The 21,640-nt window shown below is 53.5% G+C and overlaps 7 protein-coding genes and 2 non-coding genes across 9 annotated transcripts; 6 read left to right on the forward strand and 3 right to left on the reverse strand.

The window, feature by feature from the left end:
* Positions 1-2,373: 2,373 nt before the first annotated feature.
* BDP81DRAFT_306738 (amino acid permease) lies at positions 2,374-6,362 on the forward strand (the record flags this gene model as incomplete). Its single annotated transcript, XM_060583304.1, has 4 exons — positions 2,374-2,548; positions 2,613-3,598; positions 3,651-4,662; positions 4,711-6,362. 4 exons carry the CDS (start codon positions 2,374-2,376, stop codon positions 6,360-6,362), a joined length of 3,825 nt encoding a protein of 1,274 aa, XP_060451500.1.
* A 39-nt stretch (positions 6,363-6,401) lies between these two features.
* Positions 6,402-8,469, forward strand: BDP81DRAFT_4280 (uncharacterized protein). The gene has a single exon (XM_060590396.1). It carries the CDS (start codon positions 6,763-6,765, stop codon positions 8,272-8,274), a length of 1,512 nt encoding a protein of 503 aa, XP_060451501.1. The 5' UTR covers positions 6,402-6,762; the 3' UTR covers positions 8,275-8,469.
* Positions 8,470-9,980: 1,511 nt separating this feature from the next.
* On the forward strand, positions 9,981-11,036 carry BDP81DRAFT_388390 (HemK family methyltransferase; the record flags this gene model as incomplete). The annotated part of the gene is made up of 1 exon (XM_060587112.1): positions 9,981-11,036. One exon carries the CDS (start codon positions 9,981-9,983, stop codon positions 11,034-11,036), a length of 1,056 nt encoding a protein of 351 aa, XP_060451502.1.
* A 171-nt stretch (positions 11,037-11,207) lies between these two features.
* Positions 11,208-11,297, reverse strand: BDP81DRAFT_t24. The gene has a single exon. It is a non-coding gene; the product is annotated as a tRNA-His (tRNA).
* A 911-nt stretch (positions 11,298-12,208) lies between these two features.
* On the forward strand, positions 12,209-14,087 carry BDP81DRAFT_412708 (pyridoxal phosphate-dependent transferase). Its single transcript, XM_060589233.1, has 4 exons — positions 12,209-12,589; positions 12,641-12,673; positions 12,731-13,704; positions 13,764-14,087. The coding sequence occupies exons 1-4, from the start codon at positions 12,364-12,366 to the stop codon at positions 14,007-14,009; spliced, it is 1,479 nt and encodes a 492-aa protein (XP_060451503.1). The 5' UTR covers positions 12,209-12,363; the 3' UTR covers positions 14,010-14,087.
* A 25-nt stretch (positions 14,088-14,112) lies between these two features.
* Positions 14,113-14,193, reverse strand: BDP81DRAFT_t23. The gene has a single exon. It is a non-coding gene; the product is annotated as a tRNA-Arg (tRNA).
* Positions 14,194-14,491: 298 nt separating this feature from the next.
* BDP81DRAFT_4305 (WD repeat domain-containing protein) lies at positions 14,492-16,032 on the forward strand. The gene is made up of 2 exons (XM_060590611.1): positions 14,492-14,656; positions 14,761-16,032. Exons 1-2 carry the CDS (start codon positions 14,611-14,613, stop codon positions 15,813-15,815), a joined length of 1,101 nt encoding a protein of 366 aa, XP_060451504.1. The 5' UTR covers positions 14,492-14,610; the 3' UTR covers positions 15,816-16,032.
* Positions 16,033-16,074: 42 nt separating this feature from the next.
* Positions 16,075-17,437, reverse strand: BDP81DRAFT_456453 (glycolipid 2-alpha-mannosyltransferase; the record flags this gene model as incomplete). Its single annotated transcript, XM_060593171.1, has 4 exons — positions 16,075-16,231; positions 16,293-16,911; positions 16,966-17,226; positions 17,293-17,437. The coding sequence occupies 4 exons, from the start codon at positions 17,435-17,437 to the stop codon at positions 16,075-16,077; spliced, it is 1,182 nt and encodes a 393-aa protein (XP_060451505.1).
* Positions 17,438-18,066: 629 nt separating this feature from the next.
* Positions 18,067-20,823, forward strand: BDP81DRAFT_306663 (Spc97/Spc98 family protein; the record flags this gene model as incomplete). Its single annotated transcript, XM_060583299.1, has 2 exons — positions 18,067-18,138; positions 18,217-20,823. The coding sequence occupies 2 exons, from the start codon at positions 18,067-18,069 to the stop codon at positions 20,821-20,823; spliced, it is 2,679 nt and encodes an 892-aa protein (XP_060451506.1).
* Between the last annotated feature and the right edge of the window lie 817 nt (positions 20,824-21,640).

Genomic DNA, 21,640 nt, shown 5'->3' on the forward strand with positions numbered 1-21,640 from the left:
CTCTCTCGGGTTCCTTGCTTCTTCCGCCGGGCATGCTGACCATGCTTCGCTCTCAAGGCAGTGTTCTGCCTGTGTTAGCCGCTCTACGCTGCCCCAGGTGAGGACTTGTCTCAGACATGGTTTGCCAGGTCTCCCAGGTTCCAGTGCTTGGTAACGGTACTCTTGAATCATCACATCGCTATGCTCCATGTCACAGCTTGCAAGCTCCAGCCACCAACGATAAGATGCATTATCTTGGGTATCTATCTACTCTAGATTGCCGCAGCGATATCTCGAGTCCCCTACAGCAACAAGGTTTCCAGGTCATTCCAACCATTATTCCTTGTCTAATTCATGTCTTTGTCTCACTGCCTCAACTTCTTCTGCGCTCGTCTCTAACCTATTCTTATGTAATATCTTGAACTCTTTGACCGGGAACCGCATATGCCATGGTGCCACTGTACCTACTACCTACGCCAGGACCTGTGCTTTTGGGCCGTCGGACCGGCTCGTATTGTCCGTCAGTCGCATGTCTGATTCAACACAACAAAACAGCACAGCGAAAATCTCTGGGATATGTGTTTTTCTTTCCATGATCGGCCATCCTCCGGTCCTCCCAAGACTTCTCAAACGCTTCGAAATGGATACGACTCACAATTTTTACTACAAATGAGCCGAGTATTTCGTCTTGCTTGCCAGCGCACACTACCAAAAAACCAAGGTTCCCACCGGATCTTACCAGCTTAGGTAAGGCACAGCTCGACCGCCACAGTAAGCGAAGAGGCCTCATTGGCCGCATGCACCTCCCGCCTCACTTGTCCCTCTTGCTCCGACGGTGGCACGGTGAAGTGAGAGGGAGAGTGGGGGGCTAGCGCGCTCATCCTGGCGTGGGCTGGCACGGCTGGGTGTGATTTGGAGCCCCGCGGCGGGTGCTCTTCAGCGGCCTTCCACCTCCCTTGGCCAGAACTGACTGTGAACAGCGGCACCTCAGGACTCGACGGGACTCGCGCATGTAGCGGTACCTGTGTGCCTTGGGTGCCTGGGTGTGGTCATCGCTGATTTCGCATCCCGTGCGCCTGCACTCTTCGCCCTTCACTTCACCCTTCACCTCTGACATTGAAACCCCATCATCGAGTCATGAAGCAGACGGGAGACACTCGACACTCCCACACTGACACTCCCATGTTGCTGGCTGATAAGCGGCAAAGCCACACTGGTGACTGCTCATTCGCGGTACCAGCGGCCGATCCGGCCCATCCCATTGAAATCTCCGGCTTACCGCTGTCATGCGCCTGAGTTAACGGACTGGTCTCTGGTTTTCTATTTTGGAGGACGAACCCTGCCGCGCCAGCATCAGATGGAACGTCGAGCCAGATGGCTGACAGATGCCAGGCATTTGACACTTGACGCTATTCTCGTTGGCCTGTGATGCCATGCCCATCACCCTATCACGCCTATCTATCTGTGGCATGGAAGCTCACTCAAGGCTCGTGGGGGATCGGGCAAACCGGACGACGTACCCAACCAACAACATCAACGTGCTACCCGCAGGCTACAGATACATTACCTACCTCACGGAATTCCAAAGAAATCGCACCTCGATTCTGCAGGATACCCTACTACTACCCCTCCTCACAGATCCTTGGACACGAGAAAACGCTCTGCACAACCCACAGTGCCACCACAGTGACCGCTTGTCACGCATTGGCGACTGACCGGTCCCGATCTGTCCCTCGCTGCTGGATGACGTCGTTTCGTCTTCCTACTTCGGCCTCTTGTTGTGCATCTCACTGCATTTCCCAGACTTTGGTGCTTGGTTGTGTGAGTGGATCACCAACAAACACGGCGCGACCGGCTGGAGCATATCGCGGCTTTCCAATCGGCACGCGGGGTATTGGAGAGGCTTGCATTGGATCGCCCCAGGTATCCCTGGCTCGCAGAACGGTGAACCCTGAAAACGAGACGACAGGAAAGACGCGAGACATACGCCGGGCCAGTTGGATGCCTGTGCGGCCCGCCGTCCTAACCAGGCCATCCTCTTACTGGTCGCCGTGATCACCGCCGCCGCGCCGCAAGCCATCGTTCAACTACACTTGGACGCACTGGGGGATTGATTAGCCAGCCCAGTCCGACATTGCACACTGGTGCGATTAAGGGCGGGGACTCTAAGTTATATACCTATGCGCTGCGCTCCCACACCGTTAGGTTGTTGTTGACCGACGACAACCATCCCATCTCCCTCACTCAAGTTCGTCGAATCTTTGTCGGCTCTTCATTGTGGTTCGACCCCGAGGAAAACGATCGTGGAGGTGGCGCATTCACCCGTCCCCGTTTCCGGGAAGAGTTCCGGGTCGACCTGTTGGTTACGACGAACCCCCTTTTTCGACCTTCACCATGGGCGGCGACGACAGACGACCGAGTCTCTCCAGCATGGAGCAGACTAGTACCAAGGCCAAGTTGGGCGCAGTTTCGGGCGTCTACATCCCCGTCTGTCTCAACATCTTCAGCATTCTCATGTTTCTGCGTTTTGGCTGGATTCTCGGACAGGTTGGGCTTTTGGGCATGCTTGGTTCGTCAGCTACTAACACAGATGCGCTCACTCCATCTCAATCCACACTAACCAAAATCCACAGGACTACTCGTTACGGCTTACCTTGTAGACTTCTTGACAACGCTCTCTCTGTCTGCTATAGCTTCAAATGGCGAAGTCAAGGGCGGAGGCGCCTACTACGTAATCTCGAGGTCTCTTGGCCCCGAGTTTGGCGGTTCCATCGGGATGCTCTTCTATCTCGCCCAAGTTCTCAACACCGCTCTCAACGTTGTTGGCCTCATTGACTGCATAAAGCTGAACGTCGGGGAATCCTTTCCCCAAGGTTACTGGACTGTCTATATGCTCCAGACCTTGGCTTTGCTTCTCTGTGCTGGATTGTGCTTAGCCGGGAGCGGCATATTTGCCAAGGCTAGCAATGCGCTGCTTGTCATACTGAGTCTCGCCATTATAAGCATTCCAATATCTTCCGCATTGAAGTCTCCTTTTCGGGACGATGGACTTGGTGTACGCTTCACCGGCTTTAGTATCGAGACGTTGGTGGACAATTTTGCCCCTCATACAAAAAGCGAATCTTTCAAGGGCTTTGAAACTTTTCGAGAGGTCTTTGCCATCCTGTTTCCTGCCACGTCAGGAATCTTCGCAGGGGCTTCAATGTCTGGAGATCTGGTTAATCCCAGCAAAGACATCCCGAAAGGGACTCTCTGGGCGATGATGACCACGTTCATTGCGTACCTGGTTGTAGTCTTTTCCATGGCTTCCACCACAACGCATGCTTCGTTTCTCAACAACACAAACATTATCTCGGTAACGAGCTTGTCCCCGCCTTTGATCCTTGCAGGAGAGTGTGCCGTCACCTTCTTCTCCGCCGTGATGGGACTTATTGGTGCTGCAAAGCTCATGCAAGCCCTGGCGAGGGACAAACTGCTTCCTGGTCTGCTGCCATTCTCGAAAGGGACGAAGAGGGCAGATGAACCAATTCAAGCCATCATCCTCACGTATGTACTTGCCCAAATCGCCATGTTTGCCAATCTGAACCAGATTGCGACTTTGATTTCCATGGGCTACCAGGTGAGCACCCGCCTACCCAATCTATATGAAGCTATTTTGGACTGACAAAGAGCAGATGACCTTCTTCGTCATGAATCTAGCATGTTTCCTACTCAAGATAGGATCAGCTCCCAACTTTCGGCCAGCGTTCAAGTTCTTCAGTTGGGAGACAGCTTTCGCTGGCAGCATCATGTCTGCGGCAGCTATGTTCTTCATCGACCAGACTTACGCGGCTATGGCGGTCTGCTTGCTCATCTTCCTCTTTTCTCTGATTCACTATCTCAGTCCACCGAAGCGATGGGGTGATGTCTCCCAAAACCTCATCTACCATCAAGTGAGAAAGTACTTGCTGCGACTACGGCCCGAGCATATCAAGTTCTGGAGGCCCCAAATCATTCTACTCATCAACAATCCTAGGAGTCAAACTCGGCTGATTCAATTCTGCAACTCCGTCAAGAAAGGGGGTCTTTATATACTCGGCCACGTTATTGTGACGGACGATTTCAGCAGCGGCGTTCACGAAGCAAGGCTTCAACAGGCAGCATGGACAAAGTACATCTCAGAGTTCTCCCGCATCAAGGCCTTTGTGCAGCTAACAATGTCCCCGACCATTACCTGGGGTATCCGAAACTTGATTTTGTCAGCTGGCTTGGGTGGCATGCGGCCAAACATTGCCGTCATGGGATTTTACAATATGGACGAGCTAAGAGATTCCCGTCCTTCTTTCCAAGTTCCGAAAGCTCCAAGCTCGTCGAGCTCGAACGCTCGTCCTCAGGCCAAAGCCAAAGAGAGACCACCACGCAGAAGACGGGGCGACACATCAGCGCGTCTGATGGAAGGTATGCTGCCTACCGACGTGATGAAGACAGAGGGCATGATGAGCGTCACAAGTTACATGACAATGTTGGAGGACCTCGCTCTGAGGTACAAACTCAACGTTGCGATTGGCAAAGGCTTTGAAAACTTGGAAACGCCGCGCAAGGACCAGGCCAACATCAAGAAACATCTCGATCTCTGGCCGATCCAGATGTCGGCAGAAGTTTTGTCAGATGGGAAGAGTGTCTTGACAACCAACTTCGACACATGTGAGGAATATTGATGTCTTCGTCAGAATCCTACTAAAACATTTGCAGATACTTTGATTCTCCAACTCGGCTACATCCTCTACAGCGTGCCGACGTGGCACAAGGTCTACAACATCCGCGTCATGGTCTTTGTGGAGTATGAAAGTGAAGTAGAAGAAGAGAGAGCGCGGGTCAAGGCTTTGCTAGACAAGCTGAGGATCGAAGCCGAGGTCATCGTGTTCTGGCTGGCTTCTGGACAGCTCAATACGTACGAGCTGATTATTAATGGCCAGAGCAACGACCTCGAGTCTCAGGTCATGGTGCACGATATACTCAAAGATGAAGAGTGGTGGGACGACCTCCAGAGGTTTCGAGGCCGCGAGCCAAACCTGAACTCGACAGAAGAGCTCACGTCTTTCGCGAATATCATCGAGTCAACGGCAGGGCGGCCTGGCGTGTTTAACCCGCATGTATCACTGGACGACATTGAGAGTGGACGGCGACCAAGTTTGGTGCACTTTGGGGAACTGCCCAAGAAGCCGACGGTTTCGAAGCTGTCCCGCCTTGGCGTCAGTGTTGGAATTCACACGTCTCACTTGGGAGATGAGGTCTTTGAAGACGACTCTGGCTCCGACGGTGAGATGAGTGATCAAGAACAGCAGCCATCCTGCCTTGATTCCGATTCCGAATTTGAACCTGGCAGCAGCGACTACAGCGAGGACGAGATGCCCGAAGTAGACGCCCCTAGACGGCCGTTGCTACTTGGGCGAGGGCGAGGACGAAGCCAGAGCGACGACTTGCTCACGAGTCCGTCGAAACAGAAAAGGAGCAAATCGAACAAGAGCGCTGCACCGGCAGCATCATACGGCACGATGGTGTCACAAGCTCGTTCTGAAGGGCAGGCGGGCCCAAGCCAAGTGGGAAGAGTCGAAAACGTGTCAGCGCCTCCTACTCCGCTGGAACGACCTGTGCTCGATCGAAACATTTCTGCTCGTTCCATGGGTGGATTCCGGTCGGCGGGCATCACCACTTACGATGCGACCTCGGGAAGCGTATCTGGGAAAGCAACCCCAGCAACAAGACCGACGCTCTCTCGACAATCATCAGCAGTGCGGTTCTCAAGTCGTCCAATGCCAGAGACGAGAACCGATGTGGAGGGCGCGTCTGGTCCGACAATCATGTTTGCAGACACCACTGAGGAAGAGACGCCGCGGGCGGAACAACCCGCATTCTCAAGGCAATCCTCTGCAGAACGGCTCTCCAGTCGGCCAGTGCCCGAGATGACGGTGACGGCGGCTGAAGAGTTTGAGCCGAATAATACGTTTGCGGAACCATCGTGCAGATCACGCAAAGCTTCGGTCGCGTCTACTGCAGATCTAGGCGACGTCCATATGAACATGGCGGAGCTTGTGGGACGCTACAGATTAGACTCAAGACCCGACGCAGACGGGCCCGGCTCGCCTTATTCGACGCAGGGCATCTCGCTCTCATTCAACGATTTGCCATCGCGAGCGCAGCATGTCATTCTCAACGAGCTGATGCGGCAGAATAGCAAAGAGACAGCCGTCATGTTCACAACATTGCCCGTGCCCACGGAGGGGACTTGCCAGGATGAGCTGGCGAGCGTGCAGTATCTAGCGGACGTTGAAGTCCTCTGCCACGAGCTCCCTCCCGTCATGTTGGTCCTGAGTAATAACATGACTGTCACGGTTGGGCTATAGTCTGAACTCATGGTGGGGCAGTGTCTCAAAACCTGCGAGGGAGAACATCCATGATAAGGTCAAACCACGCGGGGGTTTATTCATACTTTGGCGTTTATTTTTTTTCTCAGCGTGTCGGCTTCTGTCGGTGATCATCACCCGGGACAAAGGAATGTGGTGGTAAACTCTTTTGGGCCGGCCACATTCCTCAGTGTCTTTGGCTGAAATGAGAAGCTATTCAACTAAGCATTCTTTGTCTACCAGCGACCGGACCACCATGATGGGCTTTCGCCTGCAGCCTTTACAAAGTGTTTCCCTCGACAGTGCATAAGCAGCTTAAACTCTCGCCATCCAGGTTTTTTCTCCCCTGCCTCGGTGCCTGTCAAGAGGAGTGCTGTTCCTCGAAGCCTCTGTTGGAGCCATGGACATTAAACACCCGGCCCCGCCGGCATTGCCTTCCTCGTGGACAATCCCGCAAACAGTCAATATGAATGATCATGGTAGGAAATCGACTTGGACCACGCAATTGTCGCCGTACCTGAGAGGTCTGAAGATCAAGAACCTCATGACGTCTCCTAAATCACCAAAGTCGCCAAGGTTTCCACTATCACCCAAATCGCCGAGGTTCCCTCTATCGCCCAAATCACCGAGAACACCGAGACTTCTTGACGAGGACTCATCGTTTCGAATTATACACACGCCCGACAGGCCAGATCGGCCGATATCGAGACGGGCCATTCCGAATGACGAGCAATGCATGGAATTCCTCATGTCGCTGCAGAGACAAGAGGAACACAAGAGGGGAGGCGTCAAGACGGGCCTCAAGATGTGGCCGTATCCGGAGGAGCAGGATGTGGAGGACCGCAGGTACCTCCGGAGTGTAAGGGTAGAGAGCGTGCACTTGGAAGAAGCTCGTCTAGCAAGGACCAATTCCTCTGGCCCAGCAAAGGTCGTGGAAGTGGGTAGAAGCTCGACCAAGTCGACGATGGCATCACGGCGGTCATACCACACCAGAACCCCCAGTGTTAGCGACGCAGGGGATATCGACGAAGAGCCTTCATGCGGTCCTACGATGGCCGTTGGCGATGCACCCCTCTCTCCGCCGCCTACTCTGTCCCGCAGTCAATCACGGTTGAGCTTTCACACGCCCAAGGCAAACACATCTCGCTGGTCCGATGACAGCATCGAGTCCCTCTTCTCGTCGAGGAACATTGACTCCCCATGCCCCCAGCGAGTTACTGTCCGCTCATCCTCCGAAGCGCTGTCTCCCACTGTTGTCGGGGACGAGTCCATCGGCTCGTACTCGCCTCCGCTCCTGACACCGGTAAAAGACCGGCCTGCGACCCCGTTCACAGACCCCCGCCTCCGTGCGACATCCGAACCGATGACGCCTCCGCCGTCAGATCATATTGTTCACCAGATGAGCATAAGCCCGGAGCCGGTGCCGAGGAAGTACTCATGGCGCTCGTCCAAGGATACCATTCTCAACACTGGGGCCCCGATATCGAGATTCCAGTCTTGGCTGCCAGAGGCGCGGCCGGAAGGGGAGATCGAGGGGGACCAACAGCAGGAGCAGCAGCAGCAGCAGCAGCAACAACAACAGCAGGCTGAGCCGGAAGTCTACGGCGAGTGGGCGGACTACTACTTTGAGGATGGCAATTTCTGGGAAGACTATTCGGATGGCGACGAGGAAGGAGACGAGACTAGAGTAGAGGAAGAGGAGGATGCTGACGCCGTCGAGAAGGAGGAGCAAGATGTCTCTGAAGACGAAGAGGAAAAGGAGGAAGAGAAGGAAGAGAAGGCAGAGAAGGAAGAGAATGAGGGTCAAAAGGACCGTCTTCGGGTCGACGACGAGGAGGTTTATCCGCGTTACGAGAGTTTCATCAAGGATTACAAGAACAACGTCATGAATATCACGGTTGCGAAGGTGTGAAGTTTCTCTTCCAAGGTTACTTACTTTTTTGGTTCGGGTTTGGGGAGTTTTACGGATGGGATGATATACCCATCGCCTTAAGGGGGTTGAGATTCTGTAACAGTATTGTACGACCTTGGTATTTAGTCGCGATTACCCACTCGTTATTTTTTGGAACAAAAAGAAAGCCTTTATGATTTGTTATCCGCTCTGACTGCCATGGGTGCAATGTATTCAATGTCTCTATAACGTTCATATCATACAATATCACTCGACGGCCTTGAACTGGACAATTTAGATGAACACTGACTGGTCTATGCAGATAGGCTAAGTACAAAAACTCCATGCATTATGACGGAGACTGGAAGTCGAATGACCGCGAACAACAACTGCATCCTGTGATGGCTCTATCCCTTTACTTCGGGGACTACAAGGCGATGACTCTGGCCCATGAGCGATATTACCATCTTCCCAGCTCGCTTCCAGATTTCGATTTCCCATTAGGACGAAACTAAATAGAGCGACACGGTTGGTCCCATCGTCGTATCCTCGGACCTTCCCCCCCTCCCCCCGAAAAAACAGATTGATATCCCCTTCCTTTACTTCATAGGAGGGCGATGAGGCTTATCGGGATCGACCCAGTCCGACGGGCCCTCGATACCAGGCCGGCACGCCTGGCGGGATCTCTCGTTCCACTGCTGGGTCACCCTGCACACCAGGGGCGGAATGCCGCCCATGCGGGCGGCTGCTTGGCAGAACCTATACTTTTCGATGGACTCTTTGCAAAACAATCGCTCTGGTTGGTTGCAGCACTTGTAACGGATCCAAGTGTAGTAGGAGCGGTCTGCGTGGGCGTAGTCGACGAGGCAGAGCAGAGCTGCGACGACGAGGACGAGGTGGTGGGGTCTGATTTGCATTTTTGGAGGATTTGGTTGTGGTTTTTTTTTTGAGTTGATTTCGGGTTTGTTTTTCTTGGGGTTTGAGTGGTTGGTTGCTTAGGTGTTGTGTGATTTGATCTGGCGATGTATACTTCTATGACTTGATAATCAGAGGTTGATGGAGTAGTCCTTGGGTAAAAGGAGGAATATAGGATGAGTCGTAGAAAACTAAGGTAAGTGCTTTCCTGAAGTATGCCGGCAGGGAAGAGCCTTCAGAGAAAGGGAAGCTATGTCTGGTTTGTAGGCCAAGGTAGCCATTAGGGTACCCTGAAGATTCGATTCTGCTGCCTTGTCGGAACTGGAACAGGGCATGATGCCATCCAAGAATCCCGCGTGACTGCAAGATTTAGGACCTCTATGGTTGAGAACCGTGTTAGTCCAACCTAGGCACGGGAGATAATTGGGTTCTGTTCAATCGCCCCACTCATACGAGAGGAAAAAGACGCCACTTTCCCATCCATACTTATAGATCTAAGTTATCGGGACTGTAAGACATATTCCATCAAATTGACCGTTGTTTGTTTATTCAGGTCTTCAAATACCGACGATGGCTTCAAAAAGCTCGGCCTCGGTGTACATGGCTCGGTGTGGCCCAAGCTCCAAGCTCCCAAGCTCCCCAAAACTTTCAACTCACACCTGGTTTACCCTTTTACCTCCCTCCCACAAACTTCATCTCATCCACAAATTCCCTTACGCCATCTAGTCATCCTTCCCCTCATGACGCGCAATGCATTGAGTCAGCGGTCGGAGAAATACACACAGAAAGCAAGCGTGCACGCACCGTGGTAGATGCCTCGCCTACCGCCCTGCCTCTTTCGCCGCGCCCACGCCATCTCCCCCCATGCCGCCGTCCTCCTGCCGGCATGCCGCGATATACCCTCCGCGGTGACCGAGCTCCACTGGATCAGGTCGCACGTCGCGAGCAGCGGTAGGCAGTCGCCATCAAAAGTGCTGCTGCCGGTGCACGATGAGCAAGAAGCCCGCGTCGCACGCCTCTGCGCAAAACGCGGCCGCGGCGTGCCGCTGCAGTACGTCCTCGGCTCCCAGCCCTTTGGAGCCCTCGATATCAAGTGCCGGCCCGGCGTGCTCGCCCCGCGCGCCGAGACGGAGGCGTATGCGCTGCACCTGGCCGACATGATCTCGCTTGGCCAGCTGCCGGGTTTTGAGAGCAGAGAGCTGCGGATCGTGGACCTTTGCACGGGCACTGGGTGTATCGCGCTCGCACTGTATGAGCGTCTTACACGATGGGCCAAGAAGCTCAGTGTCACGGGCGTCGATGTCTCGCCCATCGCCGTCAACCTCTCGCGGGAAAACCTGCGGCGCAGCGTGGCTGCGAATTCACTAATATCGCCTTCTCCCGACAAGAAGGTGTTCTTCCAGAAAGCAGACGTCTTTCAGGAGGCTGATATGCAGTCCCTTCAACGATGTGACGTGTTGGTATCCAACCCGCCGTACATATCACGCAAAGTTTGGACCTATGGCCAAGGCCAGATGGGCTATTCGGTGCGAAAGTATGAGCCGAAGCTCGCGCTTGTGCCAGGGGAGACGGCACCCACGTACGATGGGTGTGATCATGCCGACGTCTTTTACGCTAGACTGCTCGACATTGGGAGCCGACTACGCCCGCGAGTCTTACTATTTGAGGTGGGAGACGAGGAACAGGCTCTCAGGGTCGTGAAGCTCGTCAGACGCAACGATTTTACGAGACATGCTTCGTGCGAACTCTGGAGGGACTGGCCAGACTTGTCGTCCGAAGAGCATGAAGTGAAATCATTCGATGTCGATGGGGAGATGATTACTGTCAAGGGCAGCGGGAATGTTCGATCAGTCTTGATTCGTCCATGAGACAGAGTTTCAAAAAGCTTGGATACATACGCGTTAATAATACCTACCATCCCACATCAGATCATGTCGAGCGCTTCACAAATCGCGGGAGAACAAAATTAAGAATCATTCGACCAAAAGACGTTAATTCCGGCTTCGCAATGATAATCTATGGCAGAAGCAAAAGATTACTGCCCAGAGGCGGATTCGAACCGCCGTCAACACGGATCGCTGTATAGAAGAACCACAACGTATCATCCTAACCAACTAGACGATCTGGGCCAGTGGTTGTTGATACAAAAACTGATGTGGCGGGGACTTAAGAATCGCGAGACGATTTGGAGATGGATTTTGCGCTGGTTCAGCGCGAGAGATCCGCCATCCTCCCCTAACTTTCAGCGGTCGCGCAGCGGACAAAGGCCAGTAACCGCTATACTTCTCCCCGCCCGCCTTTCCGTGCGTCCCTTGGCCAGACCAACCCCGTCTTTGAGAGCTTGAAGACTCGGGACTTAAGACGACCAAGACCCTAACCCTGTGTCATAAAACAAGGGACGCAACGGCGATGAAGTCATTTCCCACGAGGAATTGATCGTGTTTCCGTTCTGATTACACAGAGACATTGTGTCTCTGCTGCCCACGGGTCAGCTGGACCCTGTGCGCCACAAGAGAATTGAGATCAGACAGCTGGGGTCCAGATGGCGCAAAGAAACATTCCAACCATGAGCTTGATCGTCAACGTTCGGGTGCGCGTGTTCAGCCCTCGGCAGTCTTTGAATCCAAGGATCCGGATGGTTCCTGAGTGTATGAACATATAAATGAAAGGGGTCTTCCCTTGCAAGCCACACCAAAGAAATGCGCGTCATCGGGCGGCACACGCGTCTTGCCGTGGTCCTTTGGGATGGGGCCGGAACGAGCGGGAAAGGGTCCAGATCCGACTACTGGAATGCTGGAAACGTAGATCAACTCCTGTCATGACTGACGGCGTGTGAGGTTCCTTGCGAGTTAGTTTGATTAGCAAAACTGAACGCGTGTGAGACCTGCAGCCTGGAAAGCGAACCTCTTCTTGATCGATCGGATTGATCTCCAGCTTCAGCTTCACACGAATTTCATTGCAACATGAGTTTCTCGTGACGATATCAGGGCCGGACGGCGACTTCCATGGGTCTGTAAGCTTTTCTACTATGGAGATGAATTAAGGTATCCGTAGACTTAGAGTGCCAGGATCCAGATTTCGGCTATCTCATGCCGAATCAGGTCGGGGGTGCCGTATCTTATCCAGCATCAGCTTCGGGCGGGGTTTAGGTTCCTCCTTTGAATCGCAGCATCAACTTTCAAGGGTTCGCAAGACATGGCATCCGAAAAGCACGTCATCGAACCATCTTCGCGAGCCTTAGCGAACTTGGAGTCGGGGGGCTTCATCGACTTGGAAAATGAAGCCGGCAAGCTCCCGCAGTATAGTCCAGCTACGTGCCCGGATGGAGTCATTGACCTCTCTAGTGCCATCAATGGTCTAATGGACGATGTGCTAGCGGAGGAGATGGATCAATTCTCCAAGACTTATGACTTTGCGAAAGGCATGAGTAACTCATAGTTCAACTGAGGGCTGGAACTGACACGACACATAGCAACTCGATACGGGGATGTTATGGGACCGAAAGGTGAGTATCAAGTCTCTTCCGTGGTGTCTACACTGTATGCTGATGACAAGTTGATAGAGCTAGCCAAGGCGATGAGTAGCTTCATGAATCGCTATTTCGGTCCTTCGCGCCCAGTCACATCCAATGACATTCTTGTCACCAACGGTGTGACCTCCCTCATAGATATGATGGCATTTGGCATGTGCGACCCAGGCGAGGGTATCATGGTCATCACTCCAACTTACATGATGTTCCCTCACGATCTATGTGCCAGAGCAGGCGTCAGCCTGATCAAAGTAAACACCGAGCCCATCGAAAGCCAGTTCGACGAGCAATTCGCCCCTCTGCTCATCAAAGCAATGTCCAGAGCACACGCAGCAGCCCTGAAAGACGGCATTGTCCCCAAGGCCCTCCTCCTCTGCAACCCGAGTAACCCCTGCGGGAGGACCTACCCACGCACCACGTTAGTCAATATTGCCAGATTCTGCGGGCAGAAGGACATGCACCTCCTATCCGACGAGATCTACGCCATGTCGACCTTCACCACAGCGGCAGGGACAGATGGGCAGGCCCTTCCATCGTTCACCTCCGTGCTGAGTATACAGGACGACCCACCTCGCGGTGTGTTCGCGGAAAACATTCACTGTATGTACGGTGCTAGCAAAGACTTTGGCTGCGGTGGCTTGAGGCTCGGCTTCCTCGTGACCCGGAACGAGCTACTTTGGCGCTCTCTGAGGAGGCTGGTGCTGTTTACATGGGTCTCGAGTTTCTCGACTGCGTTTTTCACGCACTTCTTGCTCGACGAGGAGGCAGTCGGTAGATACTTGAAGACGTATCGGCAACGGCTCGAAGCGCAGTATAAAGTTACTGCGCAGCTTTTGACGGAGAACGGAATTCCTTTCGTTCCAGCTAACAGTGGGGTTTTCATCTTCATCAAGCTGACGGATTGGTTGGATCATGGAGAAGACCTGACTAAATTCACCGGGAGCCGCGATATGAGACTTTGTCGATATCTTTTGCATGAAGCAGGTGTCTTTCTCAGCCCTGGAGAGGTAGGACATTCCCTGAGACTCAACTCAGCTTGCCATAGGAATGACTAACACCAACATAGCTCTCACTCTCGACTGTCCCGGGCTGCTTCAGACTGGTGTATACCGACAAACGGGAAGCGATGCCCATAGCTATTAAACGACTAGCAACGGCACTGGGAGAGATCAAGCAGCGCCCTAGGTCGCAGTCTTCTTGGTCCGCAATGAGTGGCCTAAACATCAAGGGTGCCATGAATGTGGAAGAGGATGTGACGAGAGTATCACGACGGACTTCGATTGCGCGCTTGTTGCCCCGCCATAGAGCATAATGGCGCCAAGAAATATCGCTGTAGATGAAGAAGAGGCAACGAAGCTAAGGAAAGACAAAAAGAGAGATTCCATATGAACAATTGCGTTGAAATGCAAAAGAATTGACCAGCCTGGGGGTCGAACCCAGAATCTCCTGATAACACTTAGTCGTAGTCAGACGCCTTGCCATTGGGCCAACCGGCCATTGATGAAAATTTAAGGGCGAAAGTTATACTTGAAGGTAAGCGTGTGTGCAGGTTGCGCGAAAATCGAGTACGGGACAAATTGCGAGTCAAAACGCCCCCCTATTGAACAGATGCTGCTGCACTGTGCTATTATATTGTTCATGCCATCATCTCTGGGCTTTTAAGCAATGAGACTTTAAGTGTTTGCGAAGCATAAATCGCTGGAAGCTGTCTGTGTGGGTACACCGAATATGCACTAAAGCGATCCACTCAGACAGGCACTTGCTCACTCCAAGATCATCAATCTTCATCTATCGCAAGAGGGAACAATTATGGAAAAAACCGTGATTTGAAATCTTTATTTCGTCAAGAAATTAACAGTTGCAGTCCACTCAGAACAAAAACTCGGTGATGGGCACATTGCCGACTTTCCTAGATGTCGTTTCCTGACAGACCGGTCGCTCACTTGCTGGGCTCAAATGGTGAGTTGCGTCGTATTGTTCCCTCGTGAGACTGACAGGCCGAGAAAGAAACAGAAGTCAAATTTCTCAAGAAATCACAGGATTCAAGAGCTGAATCTAACTAGGGCCTGTCCATACTGTCTCATATTCAGCCTCGCCAGGAACATACATCCTCACCGGCTCAGCAGACCGCAACATCAGACTTTACAACCCGGCATCTCACGACCAGCCCCAGCGCTATGGCTCAGCCATCAACAGCAACAAGCCACCGGGAACAACCAAGGCCGCCGTCCCGGAAGGCCGCCTCATCCAAACCTACGCCGCTCACGGCTACGAGGTTCTCGACCTCTCCGTCTCCTCCGACAACGAGCGCTTCGCCTCCGTCGGCGGCGACCGCGCCGTCTTCCTCTGGGACGTCGCCACGGCCAAGACGATCCGCCGCTTCGGCGGCAACGCCCACGGCCACACGGCGCGCGTCAACTGCGTCTCGTTCGCGGGCGACGGGGACTCGCTCGTCATCTCAGGGGGCTTCGACACGAGCGTGCGCGTGTGGGACGCTAAATCCAACTCGGCGAAGCCGATACAGGTCTTGGACGAGGCCAAGGACGCCATCACCGCGCTCGCGGTGCGGGACGCGGAAGTCATTGCGGGGAGCGTCGACGGGCGGGTGAGGAGCTACGACGTCCGCATGGGACGGTGCGTGACGGACGTTATCGGCGCGAGCGTGACGAGTCTCAAGCTCACGCGGGACGGCAAGGCCATGCTGGTTGGATCGTTGGACAGCAAGATCCGACTGATGGACCGGGAGAGCGGGACGTGTCTGAAGACGTACGCGGATGACGGGTGGAGGAACGAGGAGTTGCGCGTGCAGGCCGTCCTCGGCAGCAAGGAGAAATATATCATTGCGGGCGATGAGCTTACGGCTGGCACGGGGCCTGCCGGTTTGAACGGCGATGGCAAGATTTGGGCATGGGACCTCTTGACGGGCAAGCTAGTCGTGACGGTCCGGGTGCCGTGCCCAGAGGGCTTCGAGCCCAAAAAGAAAATGCTGGGCAAAGATGGCAAGGAGAAGGAGAGGAGCAATGTTATTAGCTGCATGGCCTGGAGGGGCGATGGATGGGGAGATCAGTTCTGCGTCGGCGGCACGTCGGGAGTAGCTACGGTCTTTGGTTCACTCTAGAAGCCTATAATGATGCATCGCTATGATATAACCGCAACAGTGATGAGGTATCGTCATTCCGGACGTTCACGTATTTAACAAAATCTTCCAAATCATACAGAGTCATGTCCGTCTCTGACTCCGTGGTACTCTACACACGCGTGGATGTTCCGCAGACGCCCAACACCAATGTACCCAGATGCTTCCCTGGAAATCCCCAATCGGTGCCAACCAAAAATTACATAGAACAGCAATCGTGCTTTGAAACCACTTCGGTTGTTTAGTCCATGCCGACATACTTGAACCAGTTCGGGCGACAGTCGTCCTTGTGCAGCCAGGCCTCACCATCAGTGAAGCGACCCTTCACACAGCCCTTGCACTTGTTCGAGTTGGGACAGTTGAAGAAGGGAATGTGCTGGTACCCAATATCGCGGAACCTGATGCATGTTAGTTGACTATTCCTTCGTATGGAGCTTTGTGAAGCTTGACAGAACGTACCAGTGGATCTTGGACTTGTCCTCAAAAAGACCCAAAGCAATGCTGTGGACAGGAGCATCGCCCCATCTCTCGTAGAAGAAACCTCCAGCGCGGTCCAGATGTTGGAAGTAGTCCTCGTACGCTTGACTCCGCCAGAAGTCAATGTCGGCAATCTCAAAGTTGCTCCAGAAATGACAGGTAGAGTAGCCGTTCGCATCAACGTGATTCTCGGGACGACCAGCCTTATCGGTGAGCCAGTCCATGGCGTTGTTCTCGTGGAGGTATTCGGGGTGCTGCGCGAGGAACTTTCTGGTCTCGGGCCACAACGTCGGGATGGACTTGGGTGCGTCGTACAGGTTGACGGTGAACCCATATGTCTTGTTGTTGTCCTGCATGTAGCGGAAGACATCGTAATCAACGTCGCAGAAGAAATGGACCTTGGGTTCGACACGCCAGTAGTACTTGGTGTGCTGCAAGGCAGGGTGCTTGTAAAACATGCCACTGTTCCAGCGGCACATGGAGTGGTACGAAACCTTATCGGCGTATTGAATGTCGTTTTCCTTGAGGATCTTGACGGATTCTTCGTACAGGTCCTTGTTGATCCACGAGGGCATCTCCCAGTGCTCTTTGGGGATGAGTTCTACCAAGTTTGATTAGCGCGAGAGCCGCGCAGGGAAACGTCGAAAAAACTTACCGTATCTGCACTCAGCCTTGGTGGCCGCCTGGGTCCTCCTCTTGAATTCCTCGCTGAAGGGAACCTCGTTGAAGAATGTCCAGGGGTAGTTGAACTTGTGGTTCCATGTTCTCTCGAGATCGACCATGGATTGGATCATTCCATCCAGCTCCTCGTTCCTGACCAGCGCCAGCAGGGTAGCGTTGATACGAGCAGAATCCTCGATGCCGGGGGCATATTTGTCGGAGACATATGTTAGAACACCTTGAGGTTCGCCGGTAGCTGTGCAGAGACACTCTTGTCAGTTATCTGCGCGATGACTTTGCAGCAATTGCAGGCGCAACTCACGATCGAGATTGGGGTCCCTTCCATTATCGTAGCGCACTGGCTTCTGGCTTATCGGCCTTTCGGGGCCAAAGATCTGATAAAGGAAGAAGCACCAAAGCATCACGGCAGCTAATGCCAGAGCTCGAACTGGGCGGGCGACCGCCATGTTGGCCGATGGATTGGAAGCAAGCTAGCGATCGTGGGAAGGATGTGGGAGGGCGGAGGTATCTCGACGTCGAGCAATGTCAGGTTCGACGTTTGCGCAAACAGTCAACGGCTAGCGGAAAAGCCAGGTCGTCGAAGTCGATCGAGTAGTGTAAGATTTCTCGGTCGCGGCTCGTGCCGTCGGTTTTTGAAGGCCGTTCGGTGGTGTGGAAGGGAGATTTGTTGACCACTAGGCCAGATTGAAGAGTGACGCGTAAAAAAATCGGAAAAGGGGGCGTCGATGGTAGTTGTCCCAGGTCGTTGTATGCTTGAGGCTGATGTCACCCCGTGAAATTTGGCAATTAGCGTCTTGCATTGGGAGAACCAAGGACCTACGGGCGCTTTGTCCAGCTGTCTGATCCCTGTAATCAGCGATAAGGGAGGAGCAGAACCCCCGCGCGCCCCCCCTCTATCCGGCATCCTAACACCACCTGCGCACTAAATGGCTGTCGCGTGCACTTGCGACAAGCACTTCTGCAACGCGTCTCTTGACGATGCAGGCAAATGAGCCCAATGCCGACACATCGCCCCCTAATTCTCATGACCTAAGCCTCAATCTCTCTGCCAGCGATTTGGCTACTTTGGCAAACAATGGCATTCGCCGCAAAGCTCGGCGCCTTGACTGATGAACTGGTCGAGGTCATCACATCGACACCGGACAAGGTGGGAGACGGTTCATCCCATCTTGCATGAGCATACACAATGCAATGCAGCTCGGCCCGTCGCTAACACCAACGGCAGCACATCAGTCGAGAGCGCTTCAATCTGTTGCGCGAGTCTTCGCATCGCAGTCTCAAGTATCACAACCTCCTGCGCACCAATCAATTCGACGTTGAGAATCAGCTCGTTGGCCTCGAGGAGCGGTTCAGGGTCCACCATCGTGAAGGCTTGGCGGATGCCTTCAGGGAGCGGCTCGATGCGTTGTCGCAATTCCGAACGAAATGGCATCCCGATATCCTTCATTTTCTCCTCGAACTTGCCGATAAACCAACACAGAAAACCCGACTGAGCGACTTAGAACTCCTCAAGGAACCCGAAAGAGACCCCGAACCGCCGCTAAGATGGGAAGACATCGCGAAAGAGGATGGATGGCACGAGGATGCCGAGATATGGAATTCCATTGATTACAGCGATCACTCTGGCGATGAATACGGCGAGACCAAGTCAGACACATCAAGTGTTTCTGACGAGACCTCCCTCTCAACTCTGGATACATCGATCGGCAGGAAACCGGAGGATTTCGAGATTGCTTTCTCTGACGAGAACGCCCTCAAGATTGTTCAGGAAAGCCAGGCTTGGAGAATGGAAGGCAAGAAGACCGCCTCTTCAGCCCGGCCACAAAAGATCGCTATAACAGAGTTCCAGGCCATGAGAGAAGCCCTCTTCATGTTGCAAGGCTTGCCCACAACGTTATTCCAGAAAGATGGCCTTCCCGACCCTGTGTACCAGATCTCCAGTCTTGAATGGGATACGCACAAAGCACTTTTGAGCAGCTTCGCGGAATGCGGACGTCAAGTTTCCCAGATACGGACTTTCTCGAAGAGACCTCAAACGGCGCCACTCTTTCAAGTTTTCCGTGACAATGTCATTGCCAGTCTGCAGTCCTTTGACAAGAGGTTATCCCACACCCAGGGTAATCTGGCAGTGGCGCGGGAAGATATGGTCATCAGCATGGCAGCAATTCTGGAGGAACTCAGACCGCGGATGGAACCCTTGGGGTCTCTCTCGGAGATTGTTAGGCAGCTTTACGATCCTGCGAATGGCGGGGCGTTCCGTTTTCTTGAGCTTCTCTATGATGAAATCAGCAGGGCCCAGCTTTCAGGTCGCGATTCGACTTACGACTTCCTGGGACGCATATTCTTCAGCTGTTTTCAAGTCTATCTCCGACCAATTCGACTTTGGATGTCAGAGGGGCAACTCGTGCCAGGCGATAAGATCTTCTTCGTGTCCGAGTCGCCAACCCAAGTTCCACTCCGTCAGGTCTGGCAAGAACAATTCAAGATGAGGCGAACGTCAGAAGGTGTCTTGCATGCGCCCGGCTTCCTTCAGCCCAGCGTTGGCAAGATTTTCACGGCTGGAAAAAGCATCGTTGTTCTCAAACATCTTGGGAAATTTGATGCACTTCGTCAGCTCTGGGACGATCACGAACCCCCTTTAACGTTCGATTCAGTCTGCCCGTCGGGCCTGGAACTTGCGCCATTCCCCGAGCTATTCACATCGGCCTTCACTCTATGGATGCAGAGCAAATATCATGCGACCTCAGAAACCCTGAAACAGGCGCTCTTTGACTCTTGTAACCTAGAGGCGAATATCGGCGCCCTGCATCACCTCTTTCTCATGGCTGATGGAGCTGCGGCTGATGAATTTTGCAAAGGCGTTTTTGCCCGGCTAGATGCTCTCAGGCCTGATTGGCATGACCGATTCTCCTTGACTGGTCTGGCTCAGGAGGCGTTTTCACTACGAGTTGATAACACCCGGCTCTTCGTCACTGTCCGAGTCGAAGGCCAGAAGAAGTCTGTCGTAGCTGGGCGCGATCTTATCCGGACGGCCTTGCCAGAAATCGTTCTGCAGTATCGTCTTCCCTGGCCAGTGCAGCTTGTTGTCACTGAAGACACAAGTGCCCAATACCAAGCAGTCTTTACATTTCTGATGCAGATCAGACGCGCCATCGGTTTCATCCAACGCAACCGGATCCTCGACGAACTTGCGTCCAGAAGCGATATATGGGGCAGCAAAGCGATGTACTACTTGCTCCGCTCGCAGCTGATGTGGTTTTGCAACTGCATCCAGACATATTTGGTCACGTTGGTTTTAGCCCCTTACACAGAATCCCTCCGCTGGAAATTGCGAGAGGCCTATGATGTAGATGCCATGATCAGGCTTCACGAAGCCTTCGTGAAGCAGGTTATCGACGCAGCATGTCTTGGCAGAAAACTGGATCCCATACGCGGTGGCATCCTAGACATTATGGACCTGGCTGCGAAACTTGAAGACGCTCAAGGCGCTAGCGTCGCCGAGGAGGCAGAGGAACAACAGGAGCTATCCCGTCTTTCCATCATGTCCTCGCCGATGAAAGCGAGTCCCCGCCGCCGAAAACCGGCTGTCTACGCCGAAGACAGTGACGACGACGGTGCGGAGTGTCTCGGGACCAGAACCAAAAGGGGCGCAATTAATGCAGGCAAGGGCTACCTAGAATGCCTGCGGGAGATTAAGACAGACTTCGAGAGGCACCTAAAGTTCATCTGTGGGGGCCTACGAGGGGTTGCCAGGGCTTCAAGCGACGAGGCGGCTGTGAAATGGGACCTCCTGGCTGAAATGCTGGAGGTGGGTGTCAAGGAGGGCGCTTGAATGTCGAAGAGCCCTGCCAAGTTGGTAGGGGATGGTTGGCAGAATTGAGAACTTGGTCCTGGAGACCCACAAAGGCATTAGAGTTTACAGAATTCCGGAAAAGGATAGAGATCGACATGGGATTCCTTGATTCCCATGCGGCTGTCAAACCACCGGGCCAACGCCAACTTTTCCCACTGCAGATGGATGGATCCTGCGGCAGGTTGAAATTATTGGAATCTTGCAGCGATGATCTAGTGGGCTGGGTGGGCGGTCAACAGCAACATGAGACGATGCTCGGTGAGCGCCGCTGCCACAAACAGAGGTTAATTTGACCGTATCATGCGATGCCAACAGTTACCGACTCAATGCAAGGTATCTCGACGATGAAGATGCAGACTTGAGCTTCAACCAACCGCTTGAGGGTGTTCCATCTCATAGGCTAATTCAATCCGCTAAGCAGTTGGCTGCCGTTGTCGTCCCTGAAAAAGAGAGAACACCGTTCGCATAAGGGCGTGCTTGACTGCTAGTGTGGTGATTCATGATGGCTAGCGTAGACCCTTGGGGTCGCAACCACGAGACCGCTCATGCCGGAACCGACGGGACTCGCAACACCACTACGGTGTTCACGATGCCGCCCGACGTGCGTCTCTCCGGCGGTGTCGAGGCAAGATGCAATTTGTGCCCCTGCCCGCCAGGGGACGGGGTTCACTGATGCCAACTTTTTCGTCTCCAGTCAGCCTCGAACCTTGGAACGAGCAAGATCGACAGTGGGGCCCCAACGGTCGTGACTGGAAGCCAAGGGTCCCTTACAACAATTTTCGTACCGGAGGGGGGG

Source organism: Colletotrichum phormii (assembly GCF_030913505.1).
Source record: "Colletotrichum phormii strain CBS 102054 chromosome Unknown BDP81scaffold_1, whole genome shotgun sequence".
Classification (NCBI taxonomy): domain Eukaryota; kingdom Fungi; phylum Ascomycota; class Sordariomycetes; order Glomerellales; family Glomerellaceae; genus Colletotrichum; species Colletotrichum phormii.